The 21,552-nt window shown below is 36.2% G+C and overlaps 1 protein-coding gene across 1 annotated transcript in view; it reads left to right on the top strand.

Moving 5' to 3' along the window:
* MEGF9 (multiple EGF like domains 9) overlaps positions 1 to 14,849 on the top strand; it is an 82,132-nt gene extending 67,283 nt beyond the window's left edge. Inside the window, exons 4-6 of the mRNA XM_058523897.1 lie at positions 7,298 to 7,441; positions 7,987 to 8,256; positions 10,065 to 14,849. Of these exons, the coding sequence (XP_058379880.1) occupies positions 7,298 to 7,441; positions 7,987 to 8,256; positions 10,065 to 10,516 (866 nt within the window). The 3' untranslated portion in view covers positions 10,517 to 14,849. The remainder of the gene's footprint in view (positions 1 to 7,297; positions 7,442 to 7,986; positions 8,257 to 10,064) is intronic.
* Positions 14,850 to 21,552: the final 6,703 nt, after the last annotated feature.

Raw genomic sequence — 21,552 nt, 5'->3', positions numbered from 1 at the left:
GGGTTTAACAGCAGATTGTACACACTTAAGACAAAGTTAGTAGACTTGAATACAGCTCAGTTAAAAATATCCAAACTGGGGCCGGCCCCGTGGCCTAGTGGTCAAGTTCAGTGTACTCCACTTTGGCAGCCTGGTTTTGGTTCCCAGGCGTGGACCTACACCACTTGGCGTTGGCCATGCTGTGGCAGTGACCCATATACAAAATAGGGGAAGATTGGCACAGATGTTAGCTCAGAGCAAATCTTCTTGAGTACAAAAAAAAAAAAAAAATCCACACTAAAGCACAGAGAAAAAAATGCAATGGAAAGAACAGAGCAGGAAAGGCATGAGGGACACAGCCAAAAGGTCTAACGTAAGTGTAATTAGAGATTCAGAAAAGAGAGAGATGTTGAGGCAGAAGCAATATCTGAAGAGATGATGGCCAAGAATTTTCCAAGTTGATGAAAGACATTAACCCACAGATTCAGAAAGTTCAGTAAACCCAGGCAGTATAAAAACAAAGAAAAACACATCTAGGCAAACTATTAAAAACTAAAGACAATTAACTTTTCTGATCTTCAGTTTTCCTAAATGTAAGGATTAGAGATACTCCCTTGGAAATTTTTTGTTCCCAACAAAAAAATCAGGGCACACTAGTCTGACAAGTATAAGTGTTTTTATGAGTGCAGGGTAGCAATTTGAAATTGAAAGTACCCTGGAAAAATCTGTATTGAAAACTTATTCTTCATTATAATCCTCTGCTCTATGGTGAAACAAACTGATTTAGAAGAAATTGTGTTTTTTTCTATTACGTCGTCTGTTCCTTGCCTACCTGCCAGTTCTGTCTTGTGTTATTCTTGTTTTTTTTTTTTACTGTCTGTGATCCAGTCATACTGGCTTCTATTCCTAAAACAAGCTATGTTCTCTTGTCCTAAGGTTCTCATACATGATCTTTCCTCTGCTTAGAATGGTCTTTCTAATATACTCTACCCCGACCCCTGGCCCCTTTACCTTATTAGACCATATTGTTCCCTCAGGCCTTCAATTAAAGGTTACTCCATTAGAAAGCAGTTCCTGATGCCTCAGGCTAAAGGATGATTCCCGATTATACACTCTCATATACACTTGTATTTTTTTTTCATAGTACATATCACAGTTTGTAATTGTATATTTACTTGTGATTATGGGTCGTATTTGGCTTGCTCACTACATTGTAAGTTCCATGAGGGCAGGAGCGATATCAGTTTTGTTCACCATTGTACACAATCTCGAGCATGGAGCTTGGCACATAGTAAGTGCTCACTAAATGTTTGTTGAGTAAATGAACAAATGAATGGAAAAACATACAGGAGGAAGATGAATTTCAATCTTGGGTAACGACAGAAATGCTTCATCATACTGAGTTGATTTAAATTGCTCCCTACATCTTTTATGGTACCAGAAAGCAGTCTACACTGCTGGTTCTCACTTCTGATTGTCCTTGCAGCAGTGAGGTAGCTCTCTTTAACGTCAGGTAAATCCCAGCCTGTCCTTGCTCTGGAGATAATTTAAGACAAAAGAAATCCTTTTGACGGTTACAATTTCTAAAAACAGCTAGTAGTAGGAGAAATACATGGTTTCTCTGTTTGGAAATATAATGAAAGTGGAATCCAACATGAAGGAGTGCAAATACTTGATTTAAAACTGCAAGCTTCATATAAAATCAGTCTTTCCTTTTGTCTCAAATGAGATTTTTTTCAACAGTGCTGTGATACGGTTGCCCTCTAGTGGCCACTTACTGTTTTCACAGTCCTTATTTTTTCTCACCTCTAATCCTTTTCTATACCTTGTGTTTTAGATTGAAGATTTTTAAAGTAACCTTTTTGTGATAAAACATATTGGGAAAGACATTTTGGAAAGCAATTTGCAATGTGTATCAGAAATCTTAAAAATACTTCCTTGATCCAGTAATTCTGTTTCCAGGAATCTATTCTGAGGAAATAATTCTAAACTCATCAAAAGCTTTATGTTCAAAGATGCTCACCAAGGTGGTAGTTATAATTCTAAAAAATTAGACAACCCTATTTCTAACACCAGGGCATGAAGTAAATTATGTTATCTAGGCAATACATGTGTAAGAGCACAGAAAGTGAACACTTTGTACAAGTTACTTATCCTGTTTTTCTCCTAGAAATTTGGGATAATAACGGTAACTGCCTAATAGATTGTTGTGAAGATTTAATGCAATATATTTATAAAGTGCTTAATACAATGCCTGGCTCATTATAAGCAATCAATAATTGGCAACTATTATTATGTTGTCATTAATATTTTTAAGAGCAATATATAACAACATGAAAGAGTGAAAGAGGCAGGGTATAAAATGACATGTGCCGTTATGTTTAGACTATTTGAAAAGCAAAACCCAAACCTCTACGTATAAGGAAAGAGTTAAAGGAAAAGTATTCAAAATCTTAATGACAGATTTCTTAGGGTGATTATTTTTTTCTTTTTTCTACTCTCCTATATTTTTCTAGATTTTCTTTATTGGACACACTTTTCCCTTAAAATGGAGATGGGGGGACTGTTATTTTTTAAACTAGAGCTTTATGTTCATATAGTCTACTTTTTTAAAAGAATCAAGGCACCTTCATGTATTCATGGTGTCCCATGGAGAGTAACAGCCTCAGCTGCTCGACTGAGTTGACCACTCCTTCACTCCTCCGTGACTTTCTTCACTTTAGGATGTCACACACTTTCCTGGGTGTTTTTTTCCCTCCTCAGTCAGCTCTGCTGGATCTTCTTCTGTTCAACTATAAGCACTGGAGTACCTCAGACCTCAGTCCTTGACCTGTTTGTCTTCTCCATTTATACTCTCCCTAAGTGATCTCACTCTGTCCCCTGGATTTAATTTAAATGCTGCCTGTATATGGGCTGATTATCAGATTTACATTTCCCCCTTGATCTTCACACTCAAAGATCTAACAGTGCCCTTGACATCTTCATTTGAATGCTTTAAAATGCTTTAAAATTGGCATCATAACCCTAACACATCCAAAACAACTCTTTACTTTATCCTATAAGCCAAGCATGCTGTACTCCTAGTGTTCATTTTGGTGACTGGCACCGTTCACCCATTTGCCCAGTCCAATAGCCTAGGAGTCATATTTGATTCCTTCCTGTTCCTTACTGCAAATATCCAATCCATCAGCAAATTCTATCAGCCTAACATTCAACATACACCCTAAATCTGACCACTATTCATGTCTTTCATTTGTGTCATCCTTGTCTAAGCCACTGTCATCTCTCCAAGCTACTTTGGCACTCTCTGATCTGATCTCTCTGTCTCCTCTCTTGTCTTCTCATCCCCCGACCCCCACCCCACCACAGTCCAGTCTCCACATAACAACCAGAGTGATCTTTTAAAAATGTAAAACCTGATCATGTCATTCCCATGCTTAAACTCTCCAATGGCTTCCCATTCCTCTTGGAATAAAATTCAAACTTCTTTCCATGGCCTACATGACTTGACATTTTTTGGCCCTTGCCTTTCTCTCTGACCTTATTTCCTGTTATTCTCTCCCTTGTTCACTTAGGCTGGCCTTCTTTCTGTTTGACAGGTTAAGATTTGCCTTCTGTCCTGTAGAGAGGACCAGGCATTTCTTCCTACAACAAAGTACCTTGCTGTATTGCTGACAGGTTTATATGTAAACTATGAAATGGCAAAATAAACAAGGAAAAGGCTTTTTACAGGTGGCGATTTATGTTTTCAAAGCTTTGTCACTGAATTTGGTTGGAAAGGAGCCCTACATTCTTTTCTTTGACCAGTGATTTTCTTGGTTACCCTTACCAGATTTTTTTGATGCTTAGCCAAGGAGCGTGAGATCATCTTCAGGAAACACTCATTCCTTTTTTTCTTTTTTCTTTTGGATCCACTCCTTTGGCCATCTTTCAGCAAAGAGAATGTGAATTTTAAGGCAGTATTGTTATATTTGGGAGGTTCAGGCAGAGCATAATGGACCAAGTGAAACTTGAGCTAGTTTTTGTATATCGTTTATCATAAAAGAAAGATCCTCAAATTTTAGATTTTAAAGAGAACTTAGATCTCATCTAGTTGAACTTTCTTAATTTATAAATGAGGAAATTGAGGCATAAAGAGAAAACATTATATCCTACGGAATAGACTTTCACCCTTTGAAATGTTTACATTACGTTAAATCATTAGCCAGCGCATTACTATCCCATTTTACAGATGAGAAAAGTGAAATTCAGAGAAACTATTTCCTGAAGGTCACGTAGCTGGGAAGAGGTTCAGCTGGGAGTGGGACTCAGATCTGACATTAAACACAATACCATTTTTCTTATGCTGTGTTGCCTCCCAGAGAGGAGCTATAGGCTGTTAGAAAAGTAAATTCACATTATTAATTCCTACTGTATACGGATTTTAAAGATTATGATCTTTATTTTTATTATAAAAAACAATCTTCAAGTGTCTACATGAAATGTTTTAAAATTGCTTGAGTTCTTGAAATATTTTAAAATATGCATGGTGATATATTTTACAGTGTATTTGTTTTGTAATCAGAAAAAAATCAAGATAATAAAAATAAAAGTGATACCTGCGCACCAGAGACAATTTGAAAATTAGAGGGGAAAGAAACGCTGAAAGGACTGTTGCCCCTCACAACTGTTGTTAGCATTCTGGTGTGTTTATGTCTGCTCTGTCTTATTTCATTAATTTTCTCTATGGCTATGTTCCAGGTGCGTGCTGTTTTTAAAGCAGTGTAGAGTGATGAGTTTTTGAGAACTGATGAGTTTTATTGTCATACTTGTTTTCATCTTTACTTTTGAGATAAGATATTTACCGTATAGGGTTATTTTTTTCTCATTGACTTCTCATTGCAGAGTATGGCATAAAACAAATAGAAATGAGAAATTCTTCTTGAAAAAAATTTTAAATATTCTAATATAAATAGTTTAAGAGAGGGAAATTATATTGTGATAAGCACAAAGCAAAGGCTTAGGGTCTTATCTAGAACAATAAAAGGCCCCAAAATAATAAGCATGTAGGCCCAGTAGCATTGTAGGAGCAAAGTATTAAAAGTGTATATATACATATACACTTATACATACATATATATGTATATATACACACACACAGACAAACACCATTTTTTAATAAGAGTAGCAATATGACCTTTTCTTGCCACATTGCAAATGGCAAATGGCATGTTGTTGGAATGCCTCTTGCCCTAAACATCCATATACTGTTACAGAACTATTAACTTTTTTGAGGTATTTTTATACTAAAGTTTAGAACTTTATGATGACTTTTTTCTTAAAAATTATTTCCATTGGGCATTTTTAATAGGGAGAGAGCAGATATATATTATACATAATGCAGGTTTTAGCGATTCCAACCTGCAGAGCACTTTGACATTTAAGATTATTTTATTTTTTGAGCCAAAATCTACAGTTTCTTAGCGTGTATTTTTCATCTGTTTTTATTGTCACAAAGATACATAGCTAAAGAGGGATCAGGATATAAGAAGATATGGAAAGAAATCAGTACTTAAAGTCTTTATCACTGTATAAGGAAATACTGCTTTGTTATATATATGAAAAATATCATTATCAGGCCTTACAAAATTATGTGATTAGAAGTGATGATATTTACATGCAAGTTTGATTTAATTCAAAGTTAAGTGTTCTGATGAACTTTTTTTTTTTTTTTTGGTGAGGAAGATCAGCCCTGAGCTAACATCCATGCCAGTCCTCCTCTTTTTTTTTTTTTTGTGCTGAGGAAGACTGGCCCTGAGCTAACATCCGTGCTGATCTTCCTCCACTTTATGTGGGATGCCACCACAGCATGGCCTGACAAGCGGTGCGTCGGTGCGCGCCCAGGATCCGAACCCCTGGCCGCTAGCAGGGGAGCGTGTGCACTTAACCACTACACCAGGGGGCCAACCCCTAGATGAACTTTTGAAGATATCTTTCCCAATAAGTTTGTGAAGTTTTGGGGAATTCTGCTGTAATCACTTAAAAATTGAGATTTGACATGCATGTTAACATCATTTCCATTCTTTGGTTTTTCAAACCTTGTTCCAATAGTCAGACCATTTTATTTCACAGCCTCCTTCTCTTTCCCCTTTTTTGTAATTATTTTACTAGTAAGGGAAAGAAATCAAATAAAACCGCTTATGAATAGTTTTAACACTGAGCTGTATTTAGTTCATCATGTAAAATTTCATTGTCTTCCTAGATTTCTATGTGGAGTTTACTCAATTATTTTTGTAACAGTTTTGAGTGTCCCTTTGAATCTCTGTGCCCCCTAAAGAAGGAATGTAAATTACACTGCACTTTTTCATTTCCCGTTTCAGACGTTATGCTGCTTCAGTGCCTGCGGAATATCCTTACTACTAGGGTACCAAAGGAGTATTATTACAAAACACATAACTTTGCTTGCCTTCTTTCTTTTTATTTTCTTTATTAATTAATTGTTTTCATTCTTATTTTGAATTTTTAAATATAAAAATATATGGAGAATAATATAACAAATACCCATGTACCCACACCTAGAATTAATAAATATTAACATTTTGATATTTTGCTTAATATTTATACATATACATATATAGTTATATATTTGAAATAGAAAATTTCAAATGTAGTTGGAGTTCTCTCTGTTTTCTTCCCTAGTCTTGTTTTTCTCCCTCCCTCCACAGAGACAAACAGAGCATAAAATTCGCCTGTACCCTCTCAGTCCACATTTAATTTTTATGCATCCATGTGCTTAGTGTATTATGTATCTATTTGCTTAGTATTGTGTAGTGTTGTTTTTTAAATTTTACAAAATAAGTAAGTACTCTTTCTGTATGTATCATTCTGCAACTTGGTTTTTTCAACCAATGTTGCTTTTAAGATTTATGTTTGTTTGTACATATAGGTCTAGTTCACTTATTTAACTACAGGATCCCAACTATGAAAATAGTACAATTTTTCTTTTCTTACTAATCTAGGTCTTTAGATTTTTTTTTAATTTTTTCTTTGCAAATAGTGCCCTGCTTTCAGTAGGTAGTCAATCAACAAGGGCTTAGTGCAACTCTACTCATGTACCCAACCTTTCCCTGAACAGCTGACAATCTAGTAGGGGACACAGAACTTGTAGACGTTGCCAGTGTAGAAGTACGACGGGGGAGAAACTGAACTCTGTTCGATTCCTATTGGATAACTTTCTGGTTAACTCGTTAAGGTCTTTTGGTTGCAGGTATGATTTATTTAAAATTACTGTGCTTTCAGAGTAAACCTTTAACTTCTTAAAATAATTTGCTTCTTTTAGGTGCTTGTTTAAACTGCCAGGAAAATAGCAAAGGGGATCACTGTGAAGAATGCGAAGAAGGATTTTATCAGAGTCCTAATGTCACTAAAGAATGTCTTCGCTGCCCTTGTTCAGCAGTGACGTCTACAGGCAGTTGTATCATAGGTAAGGCCTTTCTCTTAATCTTCATTTTTAGAGGAAAAATCAGTGAATCAGTTATCAATAGGTATAAAGTGTGTTGATAAATAAAGTTCTGGATGCTGTAAGTGAAAGGGAGTTATAAAAACAGCAAAGGTTTTTCTTACTAGGAATTTACAATGAAATCCAAATACGTATGTGAAATGAGACTTGAGAGAGGGATGAGGAAGATTTTGTTCAAGTCCTGTTTTGTTCCCTCTGTCATGACTAAAGATGAAGGAATAAAAAAATTATAGGAGTGCCTGACCGTCACAATTATTCAGATTCCTTATATAAGCGTATTCCTTTTCTTCTCTACCTGAATCAGTTCTCTGGATGGCCTCATCGTTCTCACAGTAAACAGGACAAGTAATAATTAAGGTGTAGATTATTAGTTTGATTCTATATGTCTCTTAAAGTTGAGAGGAGATACTAGGGAGAGTTTATTAACCTTTTTGAGAACTAGTAGTTGTTTTGCATTTTTAATTGTAGCTTCAGACTGTACTAAATTTTATTGGTGTTCTCTCTTTTAGAATTGGGTGAATTGGAACCTAAATGTGTCCAATGTAAAGATGGTTACACAGGCCAGAACTGCAATAAATGTGAAAATGGCTATTACAATTCTGACAGCATCTGTACAGAATGCCAGTGTCATGGCCACGTGGACCCAATTAAAACTCCAAAGATTTGCAAGCCTGAGAGTGGTGAGTGCATCAACTGCCTCAATAACACCACTGGGTTTCGGTGTGAGAACTGCCTAGAAGGTTATGTTCAAGACTACGAGGGAAATTGCATCAAGAAAGGTAAAACTTCACCTGAGGTTGTAAATTAATATCTAAGCCTAGCAGTGAAAATTTCAGGACAGCTACCTTTAGCTCTGTAAAACCTTCCAATCCCACCAGGGGAGTTTTCTGGAAATAGATTTTGATAGATATTTGCCTAAAGAGATTTCCTTCCGTTCCTGCTGCTCTCCTGATACTCCAAAGCCAGCTCAAGAAATTTGAGGACCAAGACAAAGCCATTGCAGTGTTCTCACATGTTCTCCTCATCTATTTTTATTTTTATGTTAATAATTTAAAAGTCCTACCATTTCTTTTATCCTTTGCTTCCTGTATTCTCATCAATTCCAGTGACCATCACAGGTCTTTTTAAGTAGGGACCTATAATCTGGTTAGAAGTTCCAGCTGAGAAACAAGAGTTCATTCTAGCATCTCCCCTAACTTTGGGCCTAGGTTTTCCCATGTGTGATGGAGGAAATGGTAATAATATTCCTTTTTATTTTTAAAAGAAAATGTTATTCCTATGGCAAAATATTTCTTACAAGGAAGTTCCATAAGGGTTTAGATAAAAATTAAGGATTAGAAATTCAGGATGAGTTAGGGATATTTAGGCCTTATTAGGTCACAGAGAGATTAGACCATGCTCTTCTGCAAACCATTCTTTGATATTCTGACAGATGCTGAGTACTGGGCTGATGGACAGTTAGTCTGTGCCAAGTGTCATCCTTCTGCCATTTTCTTGATATCCTTATTCTGTTGTGATCAAGGCTAGAAGACTCAGACTGAACCCTGTCACTAGCCTAGAGATTCTGTCACTCAATTCTCTGTCCCATTTGGAGGCATACCTTGTCCTACTTGACTGATAGGACTGTGAAGATTTTTCTGATTAGTTATTATGTAGTGTAAAACATGCCTCTTTTTAGGATAGATTGATGTGGCTGACTATAGTGATGAAGTATAAGGATAAGACTAATCAGTTTAATGGAGTGCCTACGATGTGCCAAGCACTGTAAACATTAAATGTGATGATTGTGTACAGTACATTATCTCATTTAATCCTTCCCAAGAACTCTGCAAAGTAGATATTATTATTGCCATTTTATAGATGAGGAACCTCAGTTTTAAAAAGATTGACTTACTTTTCTATAGCCACACAGTTATACTTGATTCCAAAGCCTTTGGTATTTCCACTGAGCTATGCTACATTAGAAGTACAAAGTATAGTACCTTAATTATAAAATAGCTATAATCTACACAAAGGAAGAATTACTGCACATGAAATTAAAGGAAGGCTGTTTTCTCTCTTGGCTGACATCAACTTTGGACATTTAAATTGTGTTTTTCAGAAGTAACTATAAATATAATTTTTCCTAGTTTGTGTTTGCCTCCTTTGAAGAGAATTTTACCCTTATGAAATGCCATCAAACATGTTGAACTTATTTTAGTTCAAATGATTGTCATCTATCCCTGTCACTTTTAACCAAGTGATTTAGAACTCAGTAGTGACATACTTAACTGACTTTGCAGGAATTTGTATGAATCTATCCAAGAGTGAAAAAGGATGGAAAACTCCAGCGTTAGAATTTTCCCAAAGATTTTAATATAGATATATACATTTTGGAGAACAGCCATGGATGTAATAATCTAGCCTTCTAGATTCTGATTCTTTTCACCATATTTCTTTAAAAATTATTTTCAACTTGCATTACTTTAAAGCAGAATATCATGTCAACATCCCATATCAACTTCCACTCCCATGTGTATTTCTTTTATTATTTCTTAAAACTAGATAATTTTGTCTTTTACATTTCATTCTCTGTTTTTATTTTCAGAAGTTATTGTTCCAACACCTGAAGGTTCTACCATTTTGGTTTCCAATGCCTCTTTGACCACATCAGTGCCCACCCCTGTTATAAATAGTACATTTACCCCCGCAACCCTGCAGACTATCTTATCAGTAAGCTCTGCTGAAAACAGCACATCAGCTTTAGCTGATGTATCATGGACCCAATTTAACATCATCATTTTGACAGTCATCATCATTGTGGTGGTGTTGCTGATGGGATTTGTGGGAGCTGTATATATGTACCGGGAGTATCAAAACCGGAAACTCAATGCCCCATTTTGGACCATCGAGCTGAAAGAAGACAATATCAGTTTCAGCAGCTACCATGACAGCATTCCCAATGCAGATGTGTCAGGATTGTTGGAAGATGATGGCAATGAAGTGGCTCCCAATGGGCAGCTGACCCTGACGACACCCATACATAACTACAAAGCCTGAGGAGCTGGAACTGTTCTCCTGGATTGTTAGACCACAGTGCTTACTAAGACAGCATCAGCCCCTGGGCCGGGAAAAGCCTGGGTAGAGTTTGCTGAGAAAGCAAAGACATATAGCGCATCTGAAATTTTCAGGTACAAATTTGTAATGCACTTAGCCTGTTACTCTTAGTTTTCCCGTGAAGATCTGAAGCAGTCACTGTCAATAAGGACTTGAAGTAAAGTGTATTTTTGTACCAAACCACATGGGAGTATAGAAAGGCTGAACCCACAGTGCAGCCCAAATCCACTTTGACATCCAATTAGACTCTTGGGGAAGTGTTCACCTAACCAGCGGAAACAGGATGATGGATGTGGAGGGGGAAAGGACTGCCAGAAGACTTCATCTCCATTCCTGAAACACATTTTTTTTAAAGAAAGGTCAGGGATGATATTCATTTTACTGTACTAAAAGACATCATTGAGGAAAAGCTGATGTCTGGGCCATATCACATTAAACAATCTTTATTGTTTCTAGAATAAGGACAGAAAAGTTCTACGAAGATCTTTAGAAGGATTTGAATTTTCCTTCCAGAATTCTTGCTCAATGATAGGATTAAAGCACAGGATAAGCTTCTAATGTTAGAGGAAGGCAACATTTGGGAGCAGGAAGCTGGTGGTCCTCCTTAGGGACTCAGTGTAAATGATCAATTGTCTAAAAATAAGGAATATTCCTGCCTCTAGAGAGATAAGGTGTATATAGTTAATGTAGCATATCTGGTCAACATTGTTATTTGTATCTATTTGTAAAAAAAATCATGTCATATTTTATCATCTAGAATTTATTTGTACAGCAGTTAATGGCGTTGTAAAAAGAGAATATGGGGATTGGTTAAAATACTGTACAATAGATGACAATATTGCTGGAGCTGGGACTCTGGTGAGCATCAGTCGTTTTTAGTCCCTCTTTGGACATTGTTGAAATTTATAAGGGGTTGAATGTTTCTAATCTTTCTTTCCCTTTCTCAATCTAAAAGTAGAGTTGTATGTTCTTTGACTTACTATAGATTCAAGCAATAGATTTTGAAGTCAGTGATTGTTAAGCTGGGACACAGGCTCTGCTTTCCAAACTACTCACCTAATTAGACATTAGCCACTCTATACATTTTACATAGGTTAATGCAGAACATATCCTCAGTTAAAAATGTGTTTTTTTAATGTAAAAGATAGTCTTCCAAAGGAATTAGAAATATTTTAGTTCCAAAAGAAAAGCCATCATATCACTTGGGATCCCCAGTTTTCATGCCTGTGAAATATTTATATTCTCCCCTCCCCTCCCCACAATACATCCTGTGTTTGACATTGCCTCTCACTCATATGCCATGAGGTCTGCACCATCTCTCTGCAGTGCTACAGTTCTCCTGTTTGCTTCTTGTCTGGTTAGAGGGTAGCTCTGTAGTTGAGTGGGTATAGGTAGTCCTTGCTTTTAGACACAGTTTTTTCCTAGAGGCCATCTACTGTTGCTCTCATCTGTTATGATATTGACAGATTGTGGATTAAGCAAGCCAGGAAAAGCGGCTAGAAGTCACATACAGATATTTATTAGGAGGAAAAGCAAACTTTGAAGTGGTTAGGAAAAAGACAAAGACCTATTAGATTAGACCTAGGAAATGCACGTTGACAACTTTGCCTAACTTCCCCAGAGAAAAACCTAGAATTTGGTCATACCTCTGTAGGAGACCACTAAGTTGTTCTCAAGATTTGGAGATGATGCTCTGGAGGATGTACAGGCAGCTAATCTACTTCTGGTAACCTGAAGTGCTCCGAATATTTGGCCATTGCTCATGAGAGTAGATATTTACATTATACGATATTAAAATTAGTTAATATTTCTGTAACCTTTTGCAGCTTGCAAAGTGTCTTTCCGTATGTGTATCCTTTGTTTCTCACCATAGCCCCCTGAGGAAGTAATTGTCGTCCCCATTTTATAGATAAGGTTAAATGCCTTGTTCAAGGCTACACAATATGTCATTATTAGGCTTGGAATCAGGACTCCTAATACTGAAGCACATGTTCTTTCAACTATGTACCAGTGCAGAAATTGCCTAGCCATGGACACAAGAAGGCTGGAAGGAAGAGGCCCATCTGTGAATGTTTCTAATTTTTGTAAGTGCAAGGTGCAATCCAGGGCCATACAGCTATGAAGGACTTTGTGGAAAGAACACAGGAGGAGTACTATCTGAAGGTAGGACTGGTGATAAGAAAATAGAAATACCAGTTTGTGCTTCATTAAAGTGAACTAATCCTTCCAAGCAGGGAGGGAAAACCTGCTTTCCCTAGCAGCTGCCACTTATGTGTGTTAAACTGTGCACTGCATATTCCAAGGAATTCTGCAAAGTGGCATGCCTGCCTTTCTTCCAGATTACAAGCTCCTCAAAGCCAGGGATTGAGGATGTTGAGAAATAAACTCTTGTTAAACAGAAGTTAACCCAGTAGAGAAAGAAGGAGTATTTGTTGGGGTCTTAGAGCCAAAGCCAAATCGTCCAGATTCTGGCCATGTAGAGATTCTTTGAAGTAGACCTTAAAGATATTGCAAAAATTAAATCACAAAGAATGTTTACCTTTAAATACTTATGAACAGTTCCTAGCTCGTGTTCTTAATTTTTCCCAATGGAAAAAAAAATTAAGGTCTTCATATTTGTTTTAAATGGTATTCTTTTGTGTCCCCTGCTTTCTGCTGGTGGAAATAATTTTGCTCTAAAATATAAATCAATCGTGACGTGATCTACCACCAAAATCAGACTAGGAAACTGATATGAAATGCACTACACACCACTCATTCCTCTAAAGGCACGATCCCCGTGAATTATGGCATTCATCCCCAGGATCCCATCAGTCCTTTAGAATGACTAATATTGGAAGAATTTTTGTCTAAGGGTTATAAATGTGTTTATTTTCAGATAAGATGAGTGTGAATCTTATTGATAAATGACAGATACTGCTATTAAGTGATACGTTTATCTTCATTAATTCATTTTAGTAAGCCCTAATGCATTTCTGATGTTTACATGCTCTAGGTAGTGTTGTTAAGTAAGCCTGTCCTCTCTTATTTTCCCCTTCCTCCCTCCACCTTCTAGCTCCGAGGAGTCTCCTATTAATGGAATTTCTCCAGTTACAGAGAAAAATGATAATAAAAACTAACCTCATTTATACACATTAAGTCCATAGGACCTACTCTTGGGGATACCTGAATTTTAAGAGAGGAGAACAGAGCAGACATGAGATGGGAGGAGAGAGATTTTTGGGAGCGGATTTGTAGAAGATTCGAATTATATGGCTACTCTCTAGCCCCAAATTCCCAGGAAAATAGACTTTTAAAGCAATACTCACTGACCGGCTAGTTCATTTTAGTCAGCTGAGTGCCTTCAGGACATTTAGCCCTTCTTTGCTGTTTTGGAGGCAGAGAGCTAAAGCATCAGTCCTTCCTCCTGACAGTCTCAGTTGGGACTGGGCCATAAGGTCACTCACCTTGGTCCTATGTTTTCTGTAGGACACGTGGTTAACATAACACCACTTATCATGAACGTTCCCTGGTTCTTATATTTTGAGGTATGTGGGTAGCAGTTGAATTTACACATCTCAAGAAAAGCTCTCTGACAGAAGGTTCAGAGAAGTAAAAAGCAACCCAATATAAGCTGTTAGAGCAAGGAAACCATTTCTGGCCTCATCCACAAAGAACCTTTGGTCTGTTATGATCTTCTTGATAGTAAGGAGTTTGGGAGCTAAAATGAGTTTGGTGTGTGCAGGGGAGTAATGGAAAGTTAATGCAAGTTTTCTCTTTAACCCTGAGCCAGTGACTATGCCAAGGGGAAAAGCAGGAAGAATACACTGATTCATTTGAAGAAGTCAAATAACATCAAATGGTTTAAAGGTTATGGATCATTAAAATGTCAGTGGTTGAATGATGCTTTTTCAAAGGCAATTGGGAATCTTTCTTACTTGTTAACTTATGCATACACAGTACCAGAGACAGCAGCCCTAGAATGTGAGCCAGGGCTTCAGATCTCAGTTAGTCCAAAAGCTAAATGGTTTAAAGTTAAGTTTAATGCTAGGCACAAGCACTCTGTAATACATTAAATTTCAGCACAAGCAATTAGGGAATGTTTCTGAAACATTAAACTTGTATTTATGTCACTAAAATTCTAACAAATTTTAAAAACATGTCTCATACATATGCTGTACTAGGCTTCATGATGCATTTCTAAATTTGTGTATGATTTGAATATATGAAAGAATTTATACAAGAGTGTTATTTAAAATTATTAAAAAATAAATGTATATAATTTGTACCTATTGTAGATTTATTGTTTTACTTTTTTATGTGGTCAGAGTTGTTGGAAGTCTTTTAATATATGTCACAGATCATTTATTTTCAAACCACTTCATGAAAATCTTTGAACCTTTCATTTATTGACCACGTGTTTATTTTAAGTTCCTTTAAAGAGTGTTTTCCATTTAGGAAAAAAATATCACATGAAGAAGATTCCCCCTCTTAGAACAAAACAAAACACTCTGAGGAAAAAAAGCATATAGTAACATATATTCTTGTTTGTGTGTTGATTGTCCCCTATAAGATCCATTGGGATTTCCATGAAAATATTATAGGAAAAACTTGCTGCTTCTGGATTTCTTTTTCATGCATGTACAAAATTTCCTTCCTTTAGTATAAATCTGAAGGGAATTGTGTTCTGTGTGTTTATTAGATAACCCGGAATGATAGTATATCTTTGATTATTTGGGGGTACCCTTGAAGATCCTCTGTGTTGACAAAGGTCAGTGGTGGTTAATGGGATGCCATCTAGAGATCCAAGGATTACTTTGAAAAAGAAAAAATGAGTCAGGCCTTTTTTTGTGCTGAGAGCTTTACAAACCTCAATTGGTTTATTCAAATTCAGTTGGTTGATATTTAAACTTTAAAACCCTGTTTTTCCCTTATTTTCCAGTCACACGAGAAAACAAGTTTTATTATTTATAATCCCACCGTATTTATATATATGGTTCTATACATGTAGTTCTATGATGTATATGAATTGGGTGTTATTTTAAGGAAATGATAACAGAAATCTAACTAAACAAATTAAAGTTTCAAGAGAAAGTGCTACCAGCTGAAGACAGGGTTGACATAAGGGAAGCCATATTGTAGAAAAGAAGTGCTATTGTAACTGTGAATGACCTCTTACTAACTGACCCAGCTGGATCTGCACCCTCCTGGAGATCTAACTGCTCTGTAAATTTTATGACCCCTGCTTATGCATATACCTCCCAGCTGCGATAAGATGACAAGTTTGTTCTTTTGAGTTCTTTAGGAATATGATGACTCCCAAACAGAGTCTATGCTGATAGCCATCATCAAGGACAACTAAAGATGAGGGTATAGAGCATTGCTTCGATCTCTGATGCATATCCAGTAAAACCAAAGACTATCAGGAACTAACACCAGATATCGGCCCTCACCCAGAGACCAGATGCCTCCCCGACCCAGAGACCAGCCCCCTATATAACTGGTCTATAATCTTTGTTCTGTAAGATGGTTTTTTCAGACATTAGTTGGCCATATTCCCTCTTGCTAGCAAGCTGTAATAAAAAGTCCTTTCTCTCCTACCTCCTTGCCTCTTGACTGTTGGCATGTCTTGCAGCAGGCAGATGAACCCTCTTTTTTGGGTGGTAACAATTGTAAATATATATACCAACTTACCACAGCAAAAGGAAATATTGTCAAAAACATTACTTTTATAGTATTCATACTTTTGATGAAAGTCTATCAAGTAAAGACATTTACTAGACTGCATTATCAAAATTGGTTGTATTCATTTTCCATAGGAGTATAAGATGCGTATGTTTTTAAAAATTCCACATGCTCCATTATAATTAAATCAGTAACTTCAAAGTAACAATTGTGCTTAGTTACATTAAAAAAGTTAAGCTAAAGTCAAAACAACAAAATGTTTTTCATGAGATGGTGGTATTAGGAGTGGTAACTGACAGACTGAAAAGCAACATTCTAAGTGAATGTTAAAAAATCATAGTTTTATTTATAAGTTTTTCAAGGCAATTTTATGAAGAAATTGTTGTAAGTATTGTACAGGCTTTCTAATTCTTCCACTTACGAAATGAAAGCCAATGTTAAATTTACAATATGTTGCCTATTTGTATTAATAAGAAGGTTTTAAACTTTGTATGTTGAACAGTGAACTTCAGACAGTCGCAGAAAAAACAGGCAAAATGTTTTCTTTGTATGTAATAAGAGTAGGTTTGGGTAATAAAGGAAGTGTTTGGTAGGAAATCTTCTTTTGTGGTTTCCTTTGTGTTGTCAGACCAACTGCTGAAATCTTATATGTCGCCTTTGTTTTTCTTAACCTCTGCCCCAAATAAGGAAGTCTTAGCCCTCCCTTATGTTCACTACCATTCTGACCCAACCATAGGAAACTCATGTATAATTTCCTACAAGTGCTAGGTTATGTGATGTTCTTCTCTCTTTGCTGGTTCTGTTTTGTCTGTCTCTAACATCCTTGAGAATGTTTATTCATTCTTTGCAACCCCTTGATAAAAGAAAGTTGATCAATCCTTAATTTGTGTCTCCATTTTGCCTAACGAATACCTCTCTTATTGCACATATTATATTGTAAATATTTGTTATTTCATGTCTTTCCCAGTAGACTCTGTATTACTTGAAGCCAGGAATGTTTACTCTTCTATCTCTAGTATCTGGCATAGTGCTGGCATGTTGTGGGTGCTCAGTAAATGGTGGTTGAAAACGAAAGGTACTTAACAGATACAAGACTTGGTATGTGAACTTACTTGGTGAAGTTGTCAACGCAAATAATCTGTAACCAATCTATAAATCAAAATTGGGGTGAGTTTATTACGAGCCAACTTTTGAGGGCCATATAGCCTGGGCGAGTCCTTTCACAAAGAAATGGAGCACGCCAAAGAAGTGGGGTGTACAGAGTGGTTATATACCATCAAAGAGCATGTATGACATATGATTGCAATGTCCCTTTTACAATAGCCATGAGATTGACCTGTCAGCACAGTGATTGATGGACACAGCAGGTATCAGGTCTGCTGTCTCCATGGGTGTGGCTGGTGGCAGATCTGTTGTCTCGCGTTGGGTGATCACAGGATGAGTGCAGTGATCAAATCCTGGCCTAGGGAGAGTTGCTTATCCTTAAGGAAATGCCAGTGTGGGGGAAGTTGCATCCGTATCTTAAGGGCATCTTCTTGTCTTTGGGACATGTTAATTGCTTAAAGCAGATATACAATGAGTGAACAGAGGCTACAGGCCCTTCTTGGAAAAACAAGGTTAGGCTGAATTAGTTTTACTCCAAATGGCTTCCTCATATGCTCCAATATATCCTATTGCTTGCCATTTATTTATCCAAGTATTAAAGAGATCCTATATTCAGTGGGTAGGACAATATTTCTTATTTAATAGAGATGTCCGTATATGGGCTTAAGAGGGTCTGAGAAACTCTTGAAATTGTATGCTGCTTTATTTGTGAATACAAACAATATGTGTTTTTTTTTCCTGGAGAAACGGTCCATACACTTAAGCATGGTCTCCAAAGGATCTATGCTCCCAAAAGGATTAACAACTACTCGGATGGGGGTTACTTTGTGTATTTCAGCAATAAAAACCCTCCCACTGAATGTAAATAAATATGGCCTTGATTCAAGAAATTCACTTGTGGGAATGCCTCATAAGAAAATGACCTGAAAAGCAGAGACTTCTGTGCAAAAAAAAATTTTTTCCCAGAGTTATGTATAAAGTTCAAAGAAATGGGGACAAACTCTAGATGTTCAACAACAATAATGTGGCTTAGTGCATACACTTGTTGAGATAACATACCATCATTAAAAAGAATAAGGAAGAATAATTAAAAACAGAATCAAAGTCAAGTGAAGAAAAACAGGATATTTTGAAGATGTGCATGCAATTCCACTTCTGGTATATAGTTTAGAGAAACTCTTATGTATGTACACCAGGACCTACATTTCAAATTCTTCATTGCAGCATCATTTGTTACAGCAAAATAATTGGAAACACCTCAATTGTCTGTCAGTAGAAGAATGGATAAATTGTAGTCTACCCATATACTTTGAACAGAATTTTATGCAGTAGTTGAAAATGAATGAATTACAGCTATATACATCAATATGGATGAATCTCAAAAACAATGTCAAGCAAAAAAAGCAAGTCATAGAGACTATATACAATATAATTGTTTTTATATAATGGCCAAAAAAGGGAAATGGAATATGTTGTTTATAAATACATACATATGTGGGAAAACTGTAAAGAAAAACAAGGGAGTGATTAATACCAAAGTAAAGATAACTTTGGAAGGGAGAGGAGAATGCACAGATGACTTCAAAGGTATTGGTAACACCTTTTGTTAAGTTGTGTGTGTGTACATGAGTTTTCATTGTATTCTTTTTTAAACACTGTGTGTGCATACACACATATACTCTGGTATATATGTAACATTTCATAAAGAAAAATTTTAATAGGATATAAACTAGTGGATACAACATGATTTCAGCTGTGTTGAAAAAATACATACAGACAATGTTTGGAAGGAAATACTATAACTTGGTGTTATTTGCACGAAAGAAACAACAAATCCACTACATTTTATTTCATAGTGGATATGAAAGAGATTTAAAAGGATAAATTCATCAGGAGGCTATAACAATCCTACATGTTTATGTGCTTAATAACAGAGCTTCAGAATACATGAAGCAAAAAAACTGAGTGTACTGAAAGAGAAATAGGCAAAACCACAATTATAGTTGGAGATTACAACTCCTCTCTCAATAATGTATAAAACAAGTAGACAGAAAACCAGTAACTATATAGAAAACTTGAACCACACTATCAACAACTTCACTTAATTGACATAGAACACTCACCCAACAATAACAGGATACACATTCTTTTCAACTGCACATGGAACCCTTACCAAGATAGACCATACTGAACCATAAAATAAGTCTTAACAAATTAAAAAATATCAAATAATACAAAATATGTTCTCTGACCACATGGAATTAAATTAGAAATTAGTAACAGAAATATATCTGGAGAATTCTAAAATATTTAAAAACTAACATACTTCTAAATAACACGTAGGTCAAAGAAATGAAAAAAATTAAAAAGTATTTTGAATTAAATTAAAATGAAAACACAGCATTTCAAATTTGTGGGGTGCAGCAGAAGCAGTGCTTAGAGGGAAGTTCAGAGCGCTGAATGTTTATATTAGAAAAGAGGAAAGATCTCAAATCAATGACCTAAGCTGCTATCTTAAGAAACTAGAAAAGGAAGAGCAAAATAAACCCAAAATAAGCAGAAGATAAGAAATAATAGGAGCCAGCCCGGTGGCGCAGCAGTTAAGTGCGCGTGTTCCACTTCGGCGGCCCGGGGTTCGCTGGTTCGGATCCCGGCACGCACCAAGGCACCACTCATCAAGCCATGCTGAGGCGGCATCCCACATAGAAGAGTTACAGTGCTACAACTATGATACACAACTATGTACTGGGGCTTTGGGGAGAAAAAAAGACAAAAAAAAAAAAAAAGAGGGAGCTTGGCAACAGATGTTAGCGCAGGGCCAATCTTCCTCAAAAAAAAAAAAGAAAGAAAGAATAAGGGCAAAAATACAAAAGAAAACAATAGAGAAAATCAATGGAACTAAAGTTTGGTTCTTTGAGAAATTTAATAAAATTAATAAACTACCAGCCAGAATGATCAGGAAAATTTAAAAAAGAGAAGACAGAAAAAAACCAATATCAGGAATGAGAGAGGGGAAATCACTATAGATCTTACAGACCGTAAAACAATAATAAGGGAAGTTTATGCCAATAAATTTGATATCTTAGGTGAAATGTACAGATTCCTTGAAAGACACAGATTACCAAAGCTAACTCAAAAAGACATAGATAACCTAAATAGCCCTATATCTATTAAAGAAATTGAATTTGTATTTAACAACCTCCCACAAAGAAAACTCCAGGTCCCAATAACTTCACTGGTGAATTCGATGAAATATTTAAAGATGAAATAATACCAATTCTACACAAACTCTTTCAGAAAAATTAGAAAGGAGACAATATTTTTCAACTCATTCTATGAGACTAGCTTTACCCTGATACCAAAACCAAAGACATCACAAGAAAAGGAAACTACGGACCAATATCCCTCATGAATATAGACATAAATATTTCTAAGAAAATTTAAGCAAATTGAATACAACAATATATTAAAAAGATGGTACTTCATGACCAACGGGGGTTTATCCTATGAATTTAAGGTTGGTATAATATTTGAAAATCAATGTAATTCACACAGACTAAAAAAAATCATAATGATCAACCCAATAGATGCAGAAAAAGCATTTGACAAAATCTAACACTCATTGACGATAAAGATGATGATACTCTCTACTTTTATCAAGCTATCTGTTCAGTTTGAGGGCTGGGACTGTCTTCATCTTTTAATCCCATTGCCAAGCACAGGCCTTGGTACCAAAAAGAGCTCAATAAATGTTAGTGAATGAGTGAGTGATTGATTCAGCTATATTGCAGTTTTTACACTGGTAAATACTATATGGTAAAGACATGTACATATACTGCAGTTTGTAGGCTTTGAATTAACACAAGCCTAAATCCAAAACTAAATAGACTGTTATTTTGGGCAGCAACCAAGTCACTTGTAAGTAGGGATGTTTTTGAGTGACGCTGGGAATGAACAGCACAAAAATTTCCTTCAGTAGAATGGTGCTGATGAAGCTCATTCCTTCAGCGCAGAGAGAGGTCTCGCCCACGGACTGGATTGCATATCCTCAAACATTGTAGTATGTGCTGATGGGGTAGGAAGCAAACTTAGTCTGATATATGGATGCTTTTCGTGCCCTCCCCATCCTGCCTTTATTTTCAGTAGCTTGCAGAACCAACAAGCTATAGCTCAGCTTTTTAATTTCCCCAAAACATTTTCTAAATGAGCCA

Source organism: Diceros bicornis, chromosome 28 (assembly GCF_020826845.1).
Source record: "Diceros bicornis minor isolate mBicDic1 chromosome 28, mDicBic1.mat.cur, whole genome shotgun sequence".
NCBI lineage: Eukaryota > Metazoa > Chordata > Mammalia > Perissodactyla > Rhinocerotidae > Diceros > Diceros bicornis.
The sequence above is the reverse complement of the archived record's forward strand: the minus strand, read 5'-3'. Positions and strand labels throughout refer to the sequence as shown.